We start from the raw sequence: 24,358 nt of genomic DNA on the forward strand, positions 1-24,358 counted from the left end.
GACATGACGCTTGAAACGGAGATTGGCTAAGGCAGAACAAGCCTCGCCCTCTGACCTGCCCTCCTGCACCCCTCAAATCTCGTAAATACATTTTCTTCCTTGTAGAAACTATTATCACCGTCGGTAATCCACGCCGGAGGAGCTCCAGGAGGTTGCAGAGGTGCTGTTAGGTTAACATAATGGGGAAGATTGAGTGGGCGATGTGGGCTAATGAGCAGGCTTTGGCGTCGGGTCTAAGTGAGTATGAAAACTTTATTATTATGGAGGGAAAGGAGGGGGGGGGGGGGGGTATTTAGCGTGTTTCTTGTCTTATTCGGTTACATGAGCGGTTTAATTCAAACAGAATATTTTCAAAGGGAATTATACTTTTAGCCTCTTGTCTAGCTCAATTACAGAGTGTTTCTGACAACATAATAAAGCACAGTTTACCATCTCTTTGTTTGTGCAGTCTGCTGGAGTGTATAATTTTAATCTTATCTTCCTGTTTTCTTCTTTCAGTTCTCCTCACAGGAGGAATCGTAGGCGTTGCTGGACAGTTCAGAGGGTGGCAGTTTGCTGCTTATGCAGTGTATCCTTTATTTTCAGTTGTATTTTTTAATTGTGTCTGGATTTTTGGATTATTAAGCTTTTTCTGTGTTGTAGAAATAATAATATGCTAAATAACTTAAAATAAAGTACAGATGTTATTTACGTCACAAAAATCTCGATTAGAACTGATATAAAGTATGTATTCAGGCTACAGTTTGCATACAGGAAGCTGACATACTTATAACAAGTAAATACATTATAGGCTACACAGCTAATACTAGAGCCTTTAGCTTTCTGGTCTGTATTGACGTGATAGAACAGATGATGTGATTCATCTGTCCTCCACTACATCTTAAACAGGCTGTGTTGGATTGAGGTGTGGTGATTGTGGAGGCCATTTTAAGTTCAAGAAACCAGTCTGAGACTGCGTAGTGCACTGCCCAAGTGAAATGAGCAATTACACTGTAGCCATGCAGGGACACATATGCTCATCAACAATACTCTGCTGTTACATTCAAATTATACTAAAACAGTAACGATTCGTTAAATGATGTGCCAAATTTTGACCCCACCATCTAAATGCTGCAGAAAGAGAGTCATCGCCAATCAACCAGGCAATATGTTTTTTCCAGCCATGCATGTCCACTCATGGGCCCACTGTGTGCTCTGTTTACTTTTCTTAGCTGCACAAATTGAAGCCCGTGTGGTCTAAAGCTGCTGACGACCATTTGCTTTTTCTTTGACAGATTTTGTGCTCAGAGATCCTTCTCTGCACAACATGTCATTTTAGTTTCTATTGCATTGTTGCTCAATCAGTGCAGCCATTCCTCTCCTATCTTTTCCATCAGGAAGTGTTTTCGCAGCTCAGTGGGTGAATTTTCTTTCTCTCTAAGGCTTATTTAAAGTTATTAATATATGTCAAAAGGCATTTTGTTCCGGCCTCATTAGTGACTGAATTGGTGTTTTTATTGACAAGCAGTTGAATGAGTGTTATTAATACAATAACTGTCAAATGTATATGATGCATCACACAGTATGTTAAGCACAATTATGCAGCAAGTTAACATCAAACCTGACCAAATGTTCTAGTATTATGGATTTAACCGATGCTGTGCTTAACAATGTTCACACTGACATGCAAGAACATTATTTCTTTTTATTCATTAATGGCAAAAATACAACATGGGAAAGTTCTTTCTTTTCCCCCCAGTAGCTATTCTTATGAAATAATGGACATATTCTCTTTTGTATTAGAAACAATGCTCTCATTCATTATTGTCTTTGCCTGCGGAACCGCTCAGCGTCACCAGTGTTTATCTCAATTTCACTTCTCAGACTTATCTCAGTGAGCATTCTTATCTGACTTCTTTTGGTCCTGTTGACTTAGTGCACTGTGTTTACTGATGATGATATATTGTTTCTGTTTTTATGTCTGTGTGACACTTTGCATGTAAATAAAGAACATTATTTTAAAGAAAACACCTTGACAGATAACTAGTGCTGCTGGGGTGTTTGTGTGTCTACTTGAGTATCCCAGAAGCAAGAGGGCCAAGGGCACGAGTGTGGAGAGAACGTAAGCAAACACTATTCATTTGGATGTGTGATGGACTTTAATGGACAAGTTCTAAGTTGCTCATGGTTGTGTCTTAATTTCTCTCAGAGGCCAGTACTGCTTCACTGTGTGCGTAAAAGCCTTTGGACCACTGACCAGGAACTACTATGTCAGGGCATTCTTACATGCTGCGTGAGTTCCTTATCTCAGCTGCTATCTTTGCCAAACAGCTTTCTATCACTGTCGATTAGTCAAGAATTATGACTTGGTTTATTTTGTCTTTTGTCATCAAATTCCTTTGTTTTTGTTTTTTTCCCTCAGCATCTGTGTACCTGGAGGTTTTATGCTTGCCACTGTTCTCGGATGTGTCTGCCTTGGCATTGCCAGCCTCATCTACCTTGCAGTAAGTTTGCAGCTTTTAACGCATTTATTTTTCTTTTGTCCAGCAAGTTAAATAACTTTTTGATAAAGTTGTTAACTGAAGCAGGAACTGGCCAGTTAGTGGAAACAAGGAAATAGCAACAAGGAACAGGTTGTTTCGTTACTGGCACCTCTGTTGAAAGATGTAGTTATGAAATCTGAACAGTTAGGGGTGTGACTGAATTCCTCAACACCTCTGTGGATCTCTGTGGAAGCTTTCGAGGTTGCACTGTTTATTTTTATATTTTCTAAACTACTGTGAGTGTCAAAGAAAAGGACCAGTAATAATAATCTTCCTAATTTTCAGACTTGAACAGTAACGTTCAGTCATGCTTAACTTAATCATCCACAAGCCAGTCATTGTTGATTTGTCATCTTCTTGCTTTGTAGGCCGCTATACGAGGCGAGCATTGGGAGCCCATTCTTCCACGGAAGGAGACCCGAAAACCAGTTGCACAGAGCATCAAGAATCCTCCTCAGAATCCACCACCAAGACCTCCTCCAGAGATGCGCAGGAAACAAGCAGGCGACCTTGAAAAATCAGCCTATGACAACCCCATGTCTGTTACTGATGATGAATAAGCAGTATAGCTTCAGTCCATAACCAGTTACAGTTGGAGTTTACTGGATTGTGTAACTCTGGATGAACAACGTTTTTCTGAAGTTTAGTGTTTCTGTTGACCGGGCAACAAGTTAGACACACACCTCCTTAACTCAACTCAACTAAGAAAAATGGGAGGAGAAAATGAAGGAAATAATTTGTTCAATGAAGAAAGAAAAATCAGACAACAGAATATAAATGTAAACACTGTAGCTGCTAAGTGTCATCCGCTAACAAATATTGTCAATTTGTTTTAAGTTGTTCTGCATCCAAAATAATTACACTGTGTTTTAACCCTTTACGTATTTCTTAAAAAGCAGCTCATCCCAATGCTGTTTAACAGCTGTTTTTGACTGTATCTGGCTGACATTAAGCCATTTATTAAACTTTTTGCTAGCATTTTCACTGTGTTGTAAATAAACTCATTTTATCCTTTGACTCATTATGTGTTGTAGGCGTATTCTTTAAATCTCTATTCTACAAGGTTTCTGTGGTAAATTATTTTAAGCAATGCAACTTCCCCATTTTGCAAATGTACACAATTTCAATATGTCAGAATTTCCCTTTCTTGTCTCAGCTGTTTCTTTCTTCTGCATTTTTGTCATATTGCCATCAATTGTTGGCTTACAAAGGGAAAAAAAATCTTAGGATCATTCATTTGGTTTAGGTGCTGGTTGTCAGACAAGTTCTGCATGTTTATGTATTGTATTATATCTTTTGTTACCCCTCATGTTTTTGTGTGTGTGTGTGTGTGTCACAGCTGACCTGTCAGGCAGCTGGCTATCCCTATTTTTAGCATTTTTAATGTATATGTTGTATTTTTAAAATAATCATCAAGACAATATGATTCATATTTTCACGGGTTCTTTATGCTGCTAGAAAAGTTGTTTGTCTTGTTTATAAAGTAGGTTAATTCTGCCACCTCCTGTTCAACGAGAGAACTACAAACGAAGTTGTGCTGCATTAGATGTTGATCCAAAGGCAAAGTAAGACTAGTTATGAAATCAGTTTCGTTGATTCATTTGTTATTTTTCAAATCATTCAAAAGAAATTATAAAACAACTGATCTTAATTGTAATGCTCATGATTTTTCTTTAAATAATGAAATAAGTGTGGAAAATCTATAGAAACACATAACTTAACAAATGTCAAAATAAGTTCAACTCGTATGAAATTCAGATGTAGGTCATATAAACACATTTTACAAGTTCTGATAATTTATCGATAAATCTAGCGTCATTAATTGCGCAAGTTATTTAAATTGCATGGCTTTTAATGGCTTGGGTTGTGTATTCCCTAGTAGACATATATCTTGCTCTCCCATCCTCTGTCTTGCTAGTTTGACAATTTATTGCGTGCCTGTTCCTGTTCTTACGTACTTTGCGTAGTGACAGTTTTATATTTATTGTTGCAATTCCTCATCTATCCTATGGATGGCAGTAACACACGGAGAAGCGCAGAAACATTTCGATGAAGAAGAAAAGGAACCCAATGGAATTCGTCCTCAGTTTATTAGTCTGCTGTGTCTGTCTGCTAGCAAAACAACAGTTTTAGTCGTTAATATTCAAGTGTATGTACCTCATGAGTATCAGAGAATGTCTACCCGGGCTCTTCGAAGGCTTAAAGGGAAACAGCGAGGCCAGGAGGCGTTAGACTTGGGGGATCTAACTTTGGGTGACACCCCGGAGGAGCAGGCTGAGGCTGAAGAGGAGCAGTTGGACACGGCTAACGTTTCTCCTTCCAACAAGAAAAGTGACGGCCGAAAGGCAAAGAAAAGCAAGGCTCAGAAAAATTTCAGCAACATTTACGAGTTGGTAAGGTGACGGTGTAATCCACCAACTCATGCTTATCATGAAGTTAGCATAAAGTTAGTGTCTTAATGGCAGCTGTTTACGGCTAGCTCTCTCTGGACTAGCCGTATGACATGATGCCCAGCTGGCTGTCGCTTTAGAAAATCGTCCAAATGTAGGCTCTGTCTATACCATCAGAACGAACACCGCCAGAAAAGGTCTGGTATTTGTTTTCAGCGCGTCACTATTCTTTTAAAACTTACCTTTAAAATGCCCTGTACGGCTGATTGCACATGGACCGACAATCGACAGCTGTCGGTGTGATTCCTCATCAACACGAACATAATCCTAGTGGGTTGGGAGTCGTACAGGCGCTGCCTTTTGTACTTACTTCTACTTATTGTGAGACCGTGTTTAATATAACTAACTGAAACCTACAGTGCTGTGAAAAAGTATCTGATCCCTTCCTGATTCCCCCCCTATTTGTCACACTAACATGTTTTTGGAAACTTTGGTTTAATTTTACTTGACAACCAGGCTTGATTACTGCCAGACCTGTTGAATCAATAAATCACTTAGATGAAACTGAACCTGTCAGACAAAGTGTAGTAGGTAGGTTAAAAGATCTCAAAACTCAACACAGTGTGCTACCATCTAAAGAAACTAAAGAACAGATGAGAAACAAAGGTGGAAAGGTGTTACCAAGCCCTCTTAAGGCCACAGTGAGTGTCATTATTCATAGGTTAAGAAAACCTGCCACAGTGGTGAACTTGGAGTGGCTGGCCTACAAAAATCACTCCATCTGTAACTCATCCAGGAGGCCACAAAAGAGCCCAGAACATCATCTAAAGAACTGCGGGCATCACTTGCCTCAGTCTGAGATGCTTTGGCGTGACCTTAAATAGGCCAGTAATGCTTGAAAACCCTGTGAATTATAACCACAGTTGAAGAATTATTCCATGGCAATGTGAAAGACTCATTCCCACTTTGCGGTTCTTGCTGCCATGGGTGGCACAACCAGTTATTAAATTTAGGGCTAATTACTTTTTCATAGGACAATAACTTGTCTTAACTTAAGGCCATGAAGGAAAAATATTTCTGTCACAGTGTCACCAGCATTAAAGGGTTTCTTTTGTTTGTTTGTTTTTAATTTTCAGCTCATTTCATATCAATACTGTTTACATAGATCAGTTTATTTAAATTCTCCATTGATCAGAATAGAACTAAAAATATGAACTCCTCCCACAATTTAAGTCACAATTCACCCACAAGCTGTGGTTAAAATGTCATCTTAATATACCTTCTCATCATGAACACAGACTTTCGTGTATTAGGTATTGTTTTGTGTTGGAGTTGTAGCTGTGCCGTGTTGTGACGGGATGCTTTCAGTGCCAATGTCCTATTTTTACCAGATCGGTAGTACAGACATCGAAGGAGAAAAAATTTCAGCTGATGAAGAGGCAGAGAAACCAAACAGAAACAAAACAAGCGACCCAGCAAAGAATGACAATAGAGACACCGATAAACTGGATCAAAAGCACGAGGAAGAGTCAGCCAAGGTAAAATGAAAACAAAGCAACAGTGATGCACTTCTGCAGTCTTCTAGGTCCGTGGAAATCTGATCTTATTGTGCATCTTCTCTTTAACAGCCCCCTGGAGACAGAGTTAAAAAGAAGAAGAAGAAGAAAAAGACAAAAGTGACATCAGAAGATGGACAGGTAACATATTTACTATATACACTATTTATTTAATTAATGCTTCAGAATCAGAAGCTAAACTCACAGTATGCATAACTTGATCCCCTCTTTTTGAACTGACTGTGTGTATGTGCTTTACATTCAGGAGGCTGCAGCAGATGATAACATTGATTTATTGCTGGAAAACTTGGAGCAGTCTAACGGTCTGAGTTTGCAAAATGACGATTCTGGAGTGTCAGACAGAAGACCTGTGCTACATGTGGAGCACAGGTGAGGACATGTTTGATCAAGACATCAAAAATGGCACAAAATGATCCTAATAACACACATTAGGATCATTTTTCATTAACCAAACCTGACCAGCAAGGTGGCAGAAGCATTTATCTTTCTATATATATTTGTACACAAAAATCAGTTTTTTTAGCATACTGCATTAGTTAGAAAATAATAACAAAAAATTCATTCATTTTATAGCTTTAGGATTTTTTTTTAAACAGTGGACAGCTGAAATTCCTTGATTTAGTCAGTTTTAGGTTGGTTTGTTTAGTTTTTAGCCTCAAACATAATTTCTGTGATTCTGAAATGCTGCCATGTGGTGGCGCTTGGCTCACAGAAGAAAAACAAAACACAATAAGGCCATTAGTCGTTCGGATTGTACAACAGTTTATTAATACCAAAAAGTTAATACCAAAAAGTTAAAATGGTTTAGAAAATGTTGCACAAGACAAATCACCAGTGTTGGTGGCAAAGCATCATTTGTTCCTTTCTGCATTAAAAGACTGTTACAGAACAAACACTTTTTTGTACCAGTAAGTCAGCTGGGTGGTTCCAAATAAATGTGCAAATTCTGCACTGTCAAATTATAATATTAAGGTGATTAACAGCCACTGAGACATTTCCACTCAACTGTATTTTTCCTGTGGCTTTTGTGAGAACCTTATTTGCTGCTTTCAACTCACAAAAATACAGTTAATCGTGTGAAACTCGTCTGTGCCCAAAGCAGTAAACAATTACACTGATGACCTGGTTTTATTTTGGTTCTGTACTCTGACTGATATAAAGTCAGCTTTGAAATCGGGTGTGCTTCTGGTACGACCACTTCTTAATCTCAACACTTATATGGTGTGTTTCTCATGGTCCTCAGTGAAATTGTCTGCTGTATGATATTGTTTTGAAATTGAACTTGGATTTAACTGGAATGCATTTCTTCTATCAGTTCAAAGTGAATTTCATTTTCATTTTGAATTTCTGTGGTAACTCAGGAATCTCAACTCTGAGACGGAGCTGAAGAGATATTTTGGGGCTCGAGCTGTTCTAGGGGATCAAAGGTAATAGCAAAACCTTTTTTTTCTTTTTCTTTTTTTTTTTAAAAAGTAGTCAGTGCCACTTTTTTAAACAAGTAAATGAATTATATCATCTATAGTTTGTGCTGCTGTGGGCACAGCAGCACGGTGGCACGGTGGTTAGCACTGTTGCCGCACAGCAAGAAGGTCCTGAGTTCAATTCCACCTTTAGGCCGGGGTCTTTCTGTGTGGAGTTTGCATGTTCTCCCCGTGTCTGCGTGGGTTCCCTCCGGGTACTCCGGCTTCCTCCCACCGTCCAAAGACATGCAGCTTGTGGGGATAGGTTAATTGGATAACCCAAATTGTCACTAGGTATGAATGTGAGTGCGAATGGTTGTTTGTCCCTGTGTGTTAGCCTTGCGACAGACTGGCGACCTGTCCAGGGTGTACCCCGCCTCTCGCCCTATGACAGCTGGGATAGGCTCCAGCGCCCCCCGCGACCCTGAAAAGGATAAGCGGAAGTGAATGGATGGATGGATAGTTTAAAATATAATCTTGCACTTTTTTTTGTTAGGCCTCGACAGAGAAACAGACAGTTTCACCGTAGCACTTGGATGACCAGTCCAAAGGACAGCTGGCCTCGCTTCAGCCGCCCAGGTATACTTTTATATATTAATTAATCATAAGGAATTTTATGTGGCGTGATTTGCTGATAATTTCAGTAATACTTTTAATGATGCTGATCAAAGGTTGACTTTGTGTGTCGCATGCTGCTGTTTGAAACTAAAACATGAAAAGTTTCGTGATTACCTAATGGTTATTTTGGGATATGATTCAAATGCCAAAACACCCACAAGAACACTACTGATGACACTCAGTGTATAGGCAGCTTTCTGTGTAAATAAATGTTTAGTTAGATTGGTGCACATGTGTTTTTCAGTTGTCCCAGGATGAGGACAGTTTTGCCTGTTAAGCTCTTATATGACACAGCAAAAGCAGAAGACACACAAAAGCACACATAGCTGTGATAAATTAGTTTCTACAGCAATTTATATCAATCAAAAGCTCCTGATCTATTCTCTTTTAACTATACATAATTCAAGCTGACAGGCACATAATGGTGTTAAGACCTTTTCATGCTACTTTATCTTGTAGTTTGAAGGAATTACATTTAGGGTAAAAGTTCTAAACTGTGCTAGTTATAATAGATATTTAGGTGTAACATGTAGTGAATGTTATTTGATACTCCCATCGTAAGACCACCTCATTGTGAACATATTGAAAGTTATCGTTGATGGGTTATTTAATTGTTCAATTTCGATTCTTACACTTTGTTTGAATCACATTTTTCTCATCTAACGTAAAAATCTTTTTTAATATATTAAAAACATTTTTTTCAATATTTATCAGTTGTTTATCAGAGTGACTTTAAATGTAACATGAGTTGTGCTTTTCTTTACGTGATGCTTTGTTCCTTCCTGCCTGACCTCTCCGCAGGAATCTCAATGACCTTACTGGAGACAAAGGATGGCGTTCATTACTTCACGTTTGAGCACAGTCGGGAATACCAACAAGTGCAGTTCAAGTTCCTGGATGCCGTGGAGTCCATGGACCCCAACAACATTGTGGTAAATGAAATTCTTCAGTGTCGTAGACACCGACGACTGTGTCAACCTAAATGTTGGCAACTAATTTTTACTTTAAAACATTTAAATCTACACTGAAAAACTCCAAATATTTTAATCATTTAATGAATAACGTGAAGCAAATGCAATGTAAAGATAAACTAGGTTCATGATGGATTTGAGTGTGGAAAACAAGAAGACTAAAGACGCCAATAAGGTGTGTGTGTGTGTGTGTGTGTGTGTGTGTGTGTGTGTGTGTGTGTGTGTGTGTGTGTGTGTGTGTGTGTGTGTCCCCTTTCTGATCCAGGCCCTGCTTCAGCTTAACCCCTACCACATCGATTCCTTGCTGCAACTTTCTGATGTCTGTCGCATACAAGAAGACCAGGAGATGGCTAGGGACCTTATTGGTGAGGATCATTGGATGCTCTGTGTCATGAAATACATTGTTTTTTTTTTTGTTTTTTTTTTTTAAATGATGATAGCTGGGGATCCACTCTGTTCAACCACAATCTGTTAAGAGCAAATGACGCATCTAGCTTCAAGGCAAACTAATGATCTGCAAGTACGATGGTGATTTATTCAGATATCTTTAGACTGTAATGAAATTTTGAATCTTAACTGGGTTGTGCTTCATTCACTTGTTTGACCTGCACCCACTCTGGCGTTCTGATCTCAGTGACTTAATACACAAACTCTTTCTGTTCTTGCTGTAGACACGAGGTTTTGGTACAGACATGAAATGCAGCCTGTCTTAAGGCATTATTCTGCCTTAAGACAAGCTTAAGTGCATGTCTGTTGTTCATCATCACTAAGAGGACCGAGCATATACTGTACTTTTTTTCAGTATTAACTGATTACTTAATTTGTTTTGGTATATGAATACCTTTAGAATTCAAGCTTTTAATGTTCCATTTCTTTCAGTATAATTACAATTTAAAAAATGTATTTTATCATCATTTGTAAAATGGAAAAAAAAAAATCTGAACTCTTGATCAATTAAAACCATTTAAAGCAAAAATGCTGGGCTTTCTAAACTATAGGTGATGATGATGTAACATGGTGCCAATTGAGGTTTTGTCATTTTCTTTTTTTTTTTTTTAAACCGTGTTGCTGGTATTAAGTTGACTTTTTTTCCCTGTTTTTTGTCTGTTCTAATCAACTAAATGTATTCACTTCCAATATCTGATGTTTTGTCTTTGTAATAATTTCAAGTAAAAATGCATTTTACCTCATTTCTAAACTGTCTTTCTCCACATTGATTTATATTTGTAGTTATTTCAGAGGTTAGGTAGTTCCTTGATATACTGTGAGTAAACAAACTAGCCACTGTTAACAAGTCAAAATTCATGCAAAGGACAATGATGGGTTTAATTTCACAGGCGCCATCCTATTTATGTCTCTGAAATAGTTTGTGTAGAAGACCACAGGGATACTTTGTCCTCTGCAGGGATAATTTGTCTGATTTACGTAGTAACACGGCGCCAGCCAAATGCAAGCTGAAGGCGTAAGAGACGTTGTTTTCACTGCTGGTACATGTTCGTGTACCAAAACTTTAAAGGTGGAATGATGCAGCCTTGTATATTTATTAATAGTCATTTCCTAAGTAAAACATGTATTTTTGTTTTTTCCAGAGCGAGCTTTGTATAGCTTTGAGTGTGCTTTTCATCCTTTATTCAGTCTGACGTCAGGCACCAGCAGACTGGATTATCTGAGACCAGAAAACAGGTTGGTTGTTCCCTTTTGTACTTTTTAAAAATGTTGTTACACATTGTACTTTTGTTAAACATCTTGTAGACTCTACAGTATAGTTTTCAACTTAAATTATATATTTATGAAGTGATTGAACTCAGCAATTCAGTAATTCAATCTCCCCTGTTTGCAGAGCATTTTATCTGGCTCTGTATAAGCACATGATGTTCCTGGAGAAGAGAGGATGCCCAAGGACAGCTTTGGAGTACTGCAAACTTATCCTGAGGTATAAAAAGAAAAGCTTAAAACGTGGGAAAGGATAAGCTACATAATTAGATATGAGGCATTTATGATAGCAATAATAATAAATCCTCACTCTTCCCCATTCAGACTCTTCCCCCTTCAAACAAACTTTAACTGATGTATAAAACATTATGTTCCAGATTTTTTTTTTAACAGCTAATTTATAGTGCTGTGAAAAGTCTTTGACCTTTCCATAACATTATGGACTCTTGTGAAAAACCGAGTGCACCCAATGATTCTATGACTTTGTTTAGTTGCATGTTTTCTGTGACTTTATCGCCTTTCACATTTTGGCCTCTTGTCTGTATAAAATTGCTTTAGTTCAGTGATATTTGTGAGGAATTATTTATGCACACCTCTCTTAAAGACCCGCTATAGCATTTCAAGTCTGGGTGAGGTCCGGCTGGGCCATCTCAACATGTTGATTCTTTTCTTTTCAGCATTTAGTTATAGATTTGCTGCTGGGTATGGGATGATTGTCCTGTTGTGGATGACCACATTTCAGTCACACTTAAATTTTCAAACAGATGGCCTCACATTTGACTCTAACTTTTCTGTAGAGGTTTTTTGTGACATCATAAACACAGTGATTGAGAACTCTCAATCACATGGTACACATGGTCATATTGGACATGGTACAACCACTGCTCACGGGGCAAAAATGTGTTTTGTCCAACTGATTTGTGAGAGGTTTGCAGAGGTTCTTTGCAAGATGCCAACTTCTGTACAAACACTCACCACGCAGTAGTCGGTGTGCTCCATGCAAACTACTGACAATCAAGTCAATCTGCTAGTGACCTGTTGCTAAGAGGTTTTTGCTGCAGGATTAAATAACTTTTGTTACCAATTTCATCCGGTAACTGCCAGCAACCACTTGGAAAACAGTCAGGGAATACATTTCCTTTGCAACCAGTGGTTGCCAGATGGATGTTGTCCAGTGTCTGAGGTCTTATTCACTTTGAACATCACAGTAACTGTAAGGTGGCCAGATTCTGTGACTGCAAAACTAAGCCTAAATCATCACCTCCAGCTGTGCTTTACAGTTGGTATGAGATGTTTGTGCTCATATGCTATTTGGTTTTCACCAAATGTGGTGCTGTGCATTCGAGTCAAACATCTCCACTTTGGTCTCATCTGTCCAAAGGACATTGCACTAGACTTTTGAAACATTGTTCAGATGCAACTGTGCAAACCTAAGGCATACTGGCATGTTCTTTTCAGAGAGAAAAAGCCTTGTCTTAACAACGCTTCCAAATAAACCATCTTTGTTCAGGCTTTCTTTTCACTGTCATTAGCTTTGACATTTAATATTTTTTGCAGTTTCCCTGAGCATTGCACAGTCTAACCTTGGGGTGTATTTACTGGGACGTCTAGTCCTAGGAAGATCGTGGCATTTTGTAACGCACTTGAATGGTCCAAACGTTTAAACGGTCAAAACTGCTTTTCTCGAGGTGCTCGTGATGATCAGTTAATCAGCTGCATTTGATTAGCAACACCTGGCTGCTAGTTACCTTCTTAATTGCTGAGGAATTAATGGGCTGATTGGACATGTGAGCAATAACGATGAAAGAACACGATCTGTTTCTACTCAAAGAGAGAGGATGCACATTAAGACGCTTTCACTGTCCCATTACATGAAAAGTATTACATAAATGACTTTCTAGATAAACAAGAGGAACCTTTATTCTCTTTATAAAGTAAACACTAAACAGGCAAATTTGTTGAGGCACCTTTTTTATGTGCACTAATGTGGTGAGACTGTCTGCTGATAACGATCCGAGATGGACTCGGAATTATTTATAAGGTAAAAAAACAACTGAACATGTGTTTCAGACCATTCATTCAGGTCATGTATTGAGATTCGGGCTAATATCATGACCCGTCTTTTACAAATAATAGAATTAAACTTTTATGGAGACATAATTTAAAAACAGTCCATGTGTTTAAATCATTATCTCTTATGTTAAGAAATCACTTACCAAAAAGCTTTTCACGAAGTGTTCCTGTGGGGACACTGCTGCCATAAGCTTCAGCTTTGCAGACTATTCATCAAATTCTGGCTTCCTGATTTAATGTTCCGGCCTGAAGAGCAGCAGTGTGGTAATAAAAAGCACTGGCCCTTTATCACCGGCAGATATTAAGTCACTGTTTGCTTTAACAGAATCTTTAGCACGTTCAGCTACACATACATTATATGAGATGATTAAAGAAGATAAGTAATAATCTCATCTGCTATGATGTTTAACACACAAACTTTATTTGTCGTTATAATTACAGTTGTTGTTAAAGAATTTATTTTTTTGCCCTTAGGTTGATTTTAAGCTATTGTAAAAAGAGACTTGTGTGCATAGATTAATACCTCCCTCCTGGTTACTTCAGTTGGTTTTCTGCCTGAGGGTCAAAATTTACTGAGGAAACAAACAGCAAAGCAGTGGTGTTTTGGAGCTGTCTGGTTTCGACCCTCTTCATTAATGCCGTCTTTACTAAATATCCCTAAATGCCATAACCAACAGTGGCTGTAATGTCTGAAACACCGTAAGCAGCCCAGATCATCGTGGTGTGATAGTTTTATTTGTACTTAGTCTAAGACACATCTTTGTCATGGTTGTTTTATATTCATTTTTTTTCTTCCCCATTTGAATTAGTTTGGACCCGGACTCTGACCCTCTTTGCATGCTGCTGCTCATTGATTTCTTGGCACTTCGATCCAGAGAGTACCAATCCGTCCTTCAGTTATATCAGGACTGGGAGGTAAAGTGTGCACTTACGTTCTGTGTGCGTGCCGGAGTTAGTGTGCCACTGTTAAATTTTCAGTCTGTGACAGGAATTGTTTGTTTTTGCTTTTCAGGAGCACAGAAATCTGTCTCAGCTGCCAAACTTTGCATTCTCCACTGCCCTTTGTCATTTTCATCTAAGTCAGCAGGAAAATATGGACCCTGAAGAAAGTCACAAACAAAGGCACAAAGCCGACCAGCTGCTGCAGATTGCCCTCATCATGTTCCCTGCAGGTTAGACCCTCAGCAATGAACTGAATCAAATGGTTGCCCTTTATTTAGCTCTTCATATTCTAAGGCATACTCTAAAGAATTTTAATAACTTCCAGGACTGTTACCATTCACCTTTTGAAAAGTGTAACTTTGTAATTCCCTGCCCTTTAACGTGTTCCCTTCTCCCCACTATAGTCTTGATGCCTTTACTGGATCTGTGTACTGTGCAGCCAGATGCCGCAGTCACCTCCCATAGCTTCTTTGGTCCAAATAGTCAGATAAGGTAACGTATACTCTCTTTATTTTCCAAACTATTGCACAATGCAGGATTTTAAAAACAATTGAAACATTTTTTTCTTCCATCTTTGTACCCTCATGTTAAAGCTCTTTGCACTTGTTCCATCTTTAGGCAGCTGCCAGCTCTGGCTGAACTGACAGGTCTGTATGTGGGGAGAACTTGCACTCTGTGGAGGGAGGCTGCAGTAATGCTTTGGCTGGAAGAGACGGTGAAAGAAGTGCTGCGACGAGTTGATGCCAAAGACCCTGTAGTGGAGGACTGCCAAAACAAGTCAGCTTTTTTTTTTCTTTTTTTTTCCTTGTTCTTTTGTTTTTTTTAAACATTGGAGGCATTTGTTGATGACAAAGAGAGGCAAAATTAACTGTGGGCTGGGTCTTACCTCTGCACTTAGTATTCCTTTAATTAAAAGTACATGCCTCTCAAAACCTTCCCCTTCATGTCTTTCTAATAGGAGAAAGCAGAGGTACCAAAGTGCACCAAGGAACATCCATCGCCATGTCCTACTCTCTGAGATCAAAGAAGCCACCTCAACTCTGCCTCTGGTAAGAAACAATCACCATCTGCACCTCAGCGTCTTCTATTCTGAGAACTGCACACAGCAAATTGCAAGTGAAGTGTAAATGTTTTGTATTTTATTTTTTTGTTTTTTTCCTCAAATGTTCTTGGTTACGTTATCTTGATTAGGGTGCTGAACAGTCTGAGGCACCACCCTGATAGCAGAAAGCATACTCCAACCATTGCTAGTGACACATCTCAGTGTCTTCAGTTCACTCTCCAAATCTCTAACTGTAAATCACAGAATAATTGATCTCAGTGTCATTGTGGGGAAATGATTCCCTGTGAACAAGCACACAGTCACAGTGCAAAGAAAACATAATCTCTGGCAGATTATGGTGTGTGGTTAGTGGAAAGCAGTTAGAGCAAAGAAGACCTGTGAGAAGCAATAGCTGTTTTACAAACTATTAAATTGTCTAATAAATTTTAATTTAAAGGTTTGTACCAAATGTAGTTTCTTCAAAATCACATGATTACAGCTGTATTTCATACTCTAACAGAAGTCTGCTGTTCTCCAGCTCGCCCAGGTCATCGCCTGTAGATTTAAAACTATAAAAAGACAAACTACACTGCTCAAAAAAAAGTTTTATTTCTGAGCAGTGGACTTTGTGGACAACTTAAGTTTTTTTTGTTTCTTTTTTTCTCAAATTACTGAAGAAAGAGGCCAGACTGCTTAAAATCCATCCATCATTTTGCACACAGGCATTTGATAACTAGCTTTTCTGTTCTATATTCATGTATTTTTGGGGGGATTTGTTTCACCACCAGGAGGTGACCACTCAGCCTGTGATGGGGTTTGATCCTTTGCCTCCACTCGACTCAGTGATATCATATACACGACCAGAAAGGTAATTGTGGATCCTTATACTTTTTTTTTTTTTTTTTTGTCTAAATTTTCATTTTAACTTCATGACTTGTTTATTTTTGGGTCTGCATATAGGCCGCGTGTTGGTGCATCCAATGAGAGTGCACTCTCACTGTTTTTCCGGTCATTGCTGCCAAACTTTAACATTCAGGTGAGTCAGTCAACATCAGTATTTTTCTAGGGTCAATGTCTATTTTAGATTTTATATTGATTAACGCTTGTCAGGAAGCTTTTAAATGCACTCATAACAATTTGTTTTTAACTTGAGTTTTGCTTCCCCTCTGTTTTGTGCTGCGTTTGCCACACAGACATGCAGCAGAGTCTTTTTCACAAGCACACAGACACATGCACATAGCAAAACAGGAGGAAGAGAGAGTAACTAGTTTCTTTGCAAACTGTTAAATTAAGCTATCTTACAATAAAACAACAGACAGATATATCAATTGTAGGTCTGTATTATCTCATTTTCTGATGCACTTTCATTTTTAAGGTGTGCAGTGGTATAGCATTGATTGTGCATGTTGGTTGTGTCAGAAATGAGGGGTAAATGCTGACGTGAAGCTATTGACGATGAAGTTGGGGGAACATTTTGAAAACTAGCCAGTGGAAAAGGATGGATGGATGGATGACATTCAGTTATACTGTAGATGTCCCTCCTCACTCTCAAGAGCATACGCTACTGCTATAGCTTCTCTAAACAGCTGCATAGGCTTAGAATACCATGAAATACAAATAAAGAACCCATAGTGTGTGCATGTGGTAACACCATGTGACTAAGCTATAAGCCCCTGACACAAAACTCACACAAGTTTAAAAGAAACAAATAAGCGCAGTTAGTGAATGAATCATTATGAACTGGTGAACTCAGAGGGCTGTAAAGTGATTTAATTATGTTCTCCTTGGTTCTCTGATTTCTTGCAACGATGTCTGTTGAGTTTACATAAAACATCACTAAAGGAGCTACAAAGCTTTGAATGAGAGTTTACCTGGTAGCTGTTGAAAGGATACAGTTGTGGTATACCAGTGGTCAGAAATACCATTATTACTTTAGTATTACTTTAACACAAAATCAGTGTTGAACCAGGACCACTGCTATGAGTCACACTATGCAGCATAAAGGCCGTTTCACATCGGACACGGCATGCTCTGTGCTCACCGCTAACTTAAGAGCGAAGGATCCAGAATTTGTTGCACTGGCTGCTGAGCTCTGCTTGTATATTGTTTTTTAGCGGCCGCTCTAGGTGTGCTAGATGCACCTGATCTTTGTCGTTTCAAAACGTGTATCTCTCTGACTTTATCTCCTCTACGAGAGTTTGTGTTGTATTAAGTTCAAATGTTTAATAAAAACGTATCTCTCGTTCATAACAAGGAAAGCTTTGTAACTGTCCCAACTAGTGAAGAGTGTGTCATTTCCACAACACTGCTTTTCCTCCGAGGTCAACAGCGCCTTTGAAAACGCCCTGCTTGTCCCTGTGTAAGCACGTCAACCTGTAAGAAAAGGTTTACTTGGACACACACCAATGTTTTCTTTCATGGTGTGGCAATAAGAGACATGAAAGGGCATTTATCCTTCAAGGACCTGCAGTTCAAAAAAAGCACCCCTCCGACAGCCAAACCCATCTGTTCTCTGATTGGATAGTTAAATTTGTGATTGACATGACATTGACCAATCAGCTGAAAGGAAGAAAAATAGGGTCAAAATCCATACTTGTAAGTTGAAACCTGAGTGCAGAGTTTCAACTTACAAATTCTCCTTACACATAAAAATCTTTTTTACGCACACAAATTCTTTTTACGCATACAAAACTGAAGTACAAAATATTTATGACCACAATTTGAGCCCATATTTTTGCCTGAGAGATGGGACTTGAAGAACTGAAAAATCGGGATTAAAAATGAAATACAATAAACAATTATTTTCAAAGTTATGATAAATTAATTTGGTGTCAGATAACAGAATTTAAAAAATGTCTGGCTCTCACCTCCTGACAAGAGCAAATGTTGTTAACCTCTACTCTGTGCAGGTACTTTGTAATTATGCAAAAGAAATTAAAATTAGACACATAATAAATCAAGATTTTTATTCTTCCGTAATAAAGTTTAATAAAGTGACTCTCTCTTTCACCTTCCTAAACGGTCCGTGGGTCTGACACGTTCTGATGACAGTCATACCTCCTCCAAAGCAAACTCCAGTCTAGTGTTCGCCCTCAACACCCTGAATGATGCATTTCAAGTAAAGTTGTGTTTTGGGGGGGGGTTTTTCGGTTTGGTTTGGTTTTATGATTAAAGCAGACACGCACAGATACACCCATTTAATAGCAGCACCCTGCAGGGCTGAGCTGGTAAACGATCTGGGAAAACATTTTAACACACATCCGTGACTGATGGAAGATTTCCTCTTAAGACTCATGGTCACCCTAAGGCAGACCTTCCCAAAGTGTGGGGCCCGCCCCCTAAGGGGGGTGCAGAGCCATGGCAGAGGAGGCGCGGTATGAAAAGGGGGGGAAAAAAAACAAAAGGCTTAGACACTGCTAGCACGGGCGCCTACAGAAACGCAGAGCAGGAGATGAAGCATCGCTGAATATGTTTCCAAACCAACTTCATTCTAAGCCAAAGACTAGAAAATATGGTGAAGAATATCTTCCCTTTGGTTTCACCTGCACAAGTGCTGAGGTAGGTCTCCCCTGCTTAATTGGTTTTCCCTTTGTCGGGAGCAGCGCTGGGCTCTTCAAATCAGGGACAAACAGTATCCCACATTTTTGATTTTTAGTTCACAAACACTTGTTATAATGACTCACTACTCCTGACATTTTGGAGATTCTAGCTCTTTATACAGTAAAGTTACAGCGGGATACAAATAATATCAGGCTGATCCTGCCACAATTTGTCCCCCGGTTCAAATCACGGACAAACAGTATCCCACAGTTGTTTATGTTTTTAAACCCATTTTGCACAGAGGCATTTTTTGATTTGATTGCAATGTTGAATATTATTACAAGGGGAAAAAAAACAACTACAAGTAAAATAATTACAGTGATGCCTCTGCTTTTCTAAATAGAGGGACAGTAACTGCGTATATATGTAAGCTGTAAAACCTGAAGATGGTCAGATTAACAGTATTTTGTCTATCTGCTATTCTGCAATTCATCTCATGTAAACAATAACGTGGCGCACAGCCTGACGTGAAAAGGGGCACATACCTTTGGCGTTGCGTGACGAACTCTGTATTCCTCGTCCACACGTAAACGCCAAAAAGGAGTTTTAAAAAAATCTCAGTTTTCGAACATTTTTCTTGTAAAACAAAGGGGGGTCTAGCAAAACTGAAAAATATCAAAGAAAGCATATGACCTTATTACAGTTAATTCTGTCGACCATTTCCAAGTTCAAGAAAACGAAATTCATGAAGTGCAAAGTTGACTCGATGTCTCTGCTTTCTCTTTGCTAATAAGGAAGTTCAGTGCTTGGATTTCTTCATTAATTTACATTTTGTTCATCTTGAATGACACCCGTATTTGTAAAATCAGGGTTCTTCTGTTCATCTGTTAATGTGTGAACACTAAACCATTTTCATCCCGTCTCACACAAACCAGCTTAAAGCTCGCTGAGTTTATGTTTATGTAGTTTGTATAGTGTAGTGTGGCTCACAATGCTCATGCAGATATTACAGATTTTTAGTTAACCATGTTTGAGAAATTTGAGGATGTGGATCTATTTTTTTATTTTTTTTTAAGATATATTTGATTAATAGGAAGTTGTTTAGTTAATTGGATTAATTTAAATGTCAAAACGTGGAAGCTTCATTACATAAACTGTTCAGTTTCATCATGATTTACTAACTATCTTTCGTTCTAATTGATGTCAGCAGCCCATTCTTCAGAAACAAGATGTAAGCAAATAGTGAGGTGAATGAGCAGGGAGGCTGATTTTTGTCTCGATATTTTCTTACGTCTTGTTTTGTCAGAATGATCTGCATTTCAGCTCAGAGACTGTGTGAAAGAGAACCAATGTATAAAGATTACACAGTCCATACATTTTTATGCTGGGGTAGACAGTGAGACGTGGAACAATGTTTTGTTTTGTTTTTTTACTAGTTGCATTCAGACCAGCAAAAGTATCAACTGTCGTTCTCCCTGCAGTAACTCTCTAGGTCTCCTTTTTTTTTTTTTTTTTTTTTTTTTTTTTTTACACAGTGTTGCAGCATTTCAACCTAGCATCTTACCTTTAATACCTTTTAACTAGAAAAGGCTTTACAAGCGTTGATCATTGCAGTCGGACAGCTAAAACAACATTGCTAAAATACAGCTTTTCACTGATCTGTGCTGGCCATAATTAACATGGACCAACACTGATTTCTTAGCAGAATTTTACAAGATGCCGTTGTTGAAGGGATAAAAAATGAAGAGCGGTTTATATAGCAGTAAATATACATTCTCACAGCATCAGTTTCTGTGATGTTTCTGACAAGGAAAATGTGCTGAAGAGAGGATGATTTCATCTACTTGGCACAAGCGATATAAAAAGAATGTACTGCTTTTCACAAAACCTGCTGATAATAAAAAAAAAAACTCGCTTGTATGATTCTGCATAAAAGAGGCATTCAAAGGCTTTTTGGTAAACAAGTTCATAACATGTGGCAGTTTAAATGGTGTACTTTTACTCTGCAAATATATCAGAGTGTGGATTTTAAGTAAAGCCCTTGCATTTAAAGTTGTTTTTTTTGTTTGTTTGTTTTTTTACTTTATATGCCGTTAAGAGGAAGGGAAAAAATTGCAAACATGCTTTCTGTGTGAAAATGGTATATGAATGCATGGAAAGCAGGACCTATACTGAACCCATTTTGACCTTGTTTGGTTGTTTTCTGCAAATAAGACTAAATTGAAAGATTCCTTTAACTGTTAATTTATCTAATGTGTGAAAGTGATTATTGCAAAGACACCACATCCACTTCATGGCTTAAAGCACTTCTCTCGTGCTACACTGAGCATGACATGTGTCTGGTTTATGTCCAGTTTTCCAATGACTGGCCTGCTGAGCATGAATGTCTTCATTGGTCTTACAGGCTCCTGCCAGCATGCAGCACACACCAATCTCTGCCACTTTAAGATACAGTAAATGTATGGCAAACACTCACACAGTCAACTGTACATGCTTACTGTTAACGGATATGCCCGAGGCATGTTTCCATCAGGACAGTTCCAACTCTGTTATCCACTTATGGAGAGGAAGAGATACAATATGGATAAAGGAAATATAGTTAAGAGTTTAATATTTAAAGAACAACGTGGCCGTAAATTAGAATTACATTTCTGAAAACAACCTAAAGTTGTGTTTGATAACATGAACCCTAGATTATTCTGCTATATCCAACATAGATGCCGTATATTTATTTGGACACCATCAGTACAGTTAAAATAATGTCTTGCAATGGTTAACCATTTCCGAGAACAAGTTAAATTATTAGGACATTGTAGCGGAGCACTTTGGGTAACTCAGGAGATGGATCAGGTCATCTACTAATTGGGATGTTGATGGTTCAATTCCTGGCTGTTCCAGCCAAATATCCTTGGGAAAGATAACCTGATGCATCCACTGGAGTATGAATGTGTTTGAATGTTAGATAGAAAGAACTTGAATAGAAAAAAGCACTTGAGTGAATGGGCGTGATCGAGGTACTTTGTATAAAGGGCTTTGAGTCCTCTGGTAGAGTAGAAAAGCACTATATAAGAACCTCACTAGAAGTTTGTAGACTGAATAATCTCTCCTTCATTCTCAAGGATCCACCGAGGCAGGAAGATGACATGGAAGTGGCTCGAGCTGGTCAGGAGCTGAACCAGGAAGTAAATCGCCTAATGGTGGCAATGAGGGACATGCTGGCAAATATCCGGTTTCAGGAGCCACCAAGAGAGGACAACCCCTACAGAGATGATGATGAATGGGACTGAAAGAGGAGATAGAGGTGGACTAAGTGATGGATGAAGAGGAATAAAACTGAAAAAAAAAAGCGATGTTAATAATTACAAGGAAAATAAGTTGGACAGCTGGATATTATTTTGTTGTCATAATTTCAGAATATTAGGCTGATTTTAAAAAACAAACACAAATACTACTGGGGTAATGTAGATGGATGTGAACCTGGCACACTTTGTTCCAAGCTCAGAAAGCAGATTGTTAGTTGGACCTGTCGTGTTGCCAAGGTTAAGTGTATTATTTATAATTATTAGTTCCATAATCAGTTTCCAAGCATTGTCAGTTCAGCAGCACTAACGGATAATAAGTCCTGCTTTTCTTCCTCTGGTTTCTGGCTTTCTGAGAGTTTTTCATTTTCTCTCATAAACACCTGCAGTGGAAGCTTTACGAAGCTAGAGTGAGATTCATGTAGTCTCATTCTGAGTGCAAGTTCTAAAGCAAACTGCTGCTTATCTGCACTTTAATACATATACACAGAATCATAAAATTTTTATTCTCATTGATTTGATCACTCCCAATAAAAACAAACTGAAAAATCCTTTGAAGTTTTCTTGAAGGCTAAAATGATTACTTTTTTTTTTTAACTTGAATATTTTAATGCGTAGCTAGTAAAGCATTTTAAATTGATCAATTCTGTTTTTCTAAAAAGGAAACTGCCTTTTCAGGCAGTTAGTCATGCCATCCATTTAGGTCTTATTTATAATTTGAACTGAATTATAGTTGATGCACATCCAGGCATTCGTATGTGCAATTCTTTTATTTTTGCAGGGATTCTGTAGCCATAATAATCTTACTGTGAGACTTCTATGATTTTTTGGCTGAATAATTAAGAAGTTCCAAAATATAACGGGGGCCACATGAAAAAATGTAAAGTGTTTTGACTCTTGGTAATAAATTTAATCAAACTGAGTCATTTCTGATGACAAACAGTACCACACAAACCTCAGCAAGATGCTGCTCGGCCTGATGACACACTTCTGTTGTGACCTGTTGCAAAAAGCATGAAAAGGTCTTCCACGTACACACCTGACATCATTTTAAGCATCCTTAAACATGATAAACTAGATTTGTTTTGTCTTTCTGGTCTTCGTGGTATTTTCTACTCACTGTCTTAATCATCTTGGCTACTGTTTTTGGTTTGTTTAAATTCTGCTGCTTTCTTTCTCTAATATTCTTATTACCTCTCAGACTTCGGCACAGATTCTCACATTTCAGTTTCAGTTTACTTGCACTTATTGACAACGCAGCTATGGCAGATGTTTTCATTTTTATCTCTTAAACTGGTAATTAAATGAACTCTTTTCTGTGTACACTCAGATTCTCATGGCCTCACTTGATTATGCTCATTCCATGCACACTAAATCTGAAGCAGTAACTATGCTTCTGTTATCATCAGTGATATTTATCGTTTTTAACTTGTGCTTATTTTTTTTTTTTAACACTCTCCAACTGTTGCCCTTTCTTCTCAGTGTCCTTTCATGTTATCCATGGGAGACGATTCACCCCATTTATGCTTTACAGTCACTGTTCAAACATTTTTTTTTTTCAATACAAACACAAATGACGAGCTAGCCTGAGGTCTGTTACTCTCAGTCAAAGGACAAAATCATTGCGAGATGCTGTACACGCTTGAAACATACCTGCTTACTTTGTGTTCCAATGAGCCGCAAGGATGTGGGTGACTGTGCTAGATGGTCAAATGAGGTCATTGTTCCTAATTCACTTGGAGCTATGGGTGTTGTTGTGAAAACTTTTCATGTGATCATTCTGCTGTATTGAAAGCGCTTTCAGATTAGCGGCTCAGAGGCTGCTTGATGGGACTGCAGTATTACCACTGGTGCTGTGGGTTAAACGTAACCAGTTGCCATAACATAATTTAACAAAAACACCTAGAGCAAATTGAAATTCCTGAAAAAAAATCAATGCAGAGTTGCAACAAATTTTTCTTTTCTTCGATAAAATATTTGTGCAACTTACTTGATTTCAGAATTGTTTTTTCGTAGTCACACGACTACGTGTGACCCCTGATATTTTTGTCATTGTATAAATTAAATGACACGGCAAATCCTCAAATTTCAGAAGCTGGACAGAAGCCGGTCTGCTACTTTTTTTTGTGACGTGTTTGCCTGCATGACTTGTCACTTTTGATAATACAAAAGAATTTGAAACCACATAAACATGCTCAAGAAGTTGAAGTT

At 38.3% G+C, this 24,358-nt stretch overlaps 2 protein-coding genes across 2 annotated transcripts; both read left to right on the plus strand.

Annotated features, from left to right (window-relative positions):
- Nucleotides 1–34: 34 nt before the first annotated feature.
- Nucleotides 35–3,546, plus strand: cyba (cytochrome b-245, alpha polypeptide). Its single transcript, XM_026167429.1, has 6 exons — nt 35–237; nt 499–568; nt 2,027–2,101; nt 2,189–2,272; nt 2,402–2,483; nt 2,891–3,546. Exons 1-6 carry the CDS (start codon nt 180–182, stop codon nt 3,080–3,082), a joined length of 561 nt encoding a protein of 186 aa, XP_026023214.1. The 5' UTR covers nt 35–179; the 3' UTR covers nt 3,083–3,546.
- A 975-nt stretch (nt 3,547–4,521) lies between these two features.
- Nucleotides 4,522–23,069, plus strand: tcf25 (TCF25 ribosome quality control complex subunit). The gene is made up of 18 exons (XM_026169540.1): nt 4,522–4,915; nt 6,304–6,450; nt 6,541–6,609; nt 6,734–6,858; nt 7,851–7,916; nt 8,446–8,528; nt 9,369–9,499; nt 9,804–9,903; nt 11,128–11,221; nt 11,379–11,471; nt 14,134–14,239; nt 14,337–14,496; nt 14,671–14,758; nt 14,885–15,043; nt 15,225–15,315; nt 16,097–16,176; nt 16,269–16,344; nt 21,968–23,069. The coding sequence occupies exons 1-18, from the start codon at nt 4,535–4,537 to the stop codon at nt 22,133–22,135; spliced, it is 2,217 nt and encodes a 738-aa protein (XP_026025325.1). The 5' UTR covers nt 4,522–4,534; the 3' UTR covers nt 22,136–23,069.
- Nucleotides 23,070–24,358: the final 1,289 nt, after the last annotated feature.

Source organism: Astatotilapia calliptera, chromosome 1 (genome assembly GCF_900246225.1).
Source record: "Astatotilapia calliptera chromosome 1, fAstCal1.2, whole genome shotgun sequence".
Lineage (NCBI taxonomy): Eukaryota > Metazoa > Chordata > Actinopteri > Cichliformes > Cichlidae > Astatotilapia > Astatotilapia calliptera.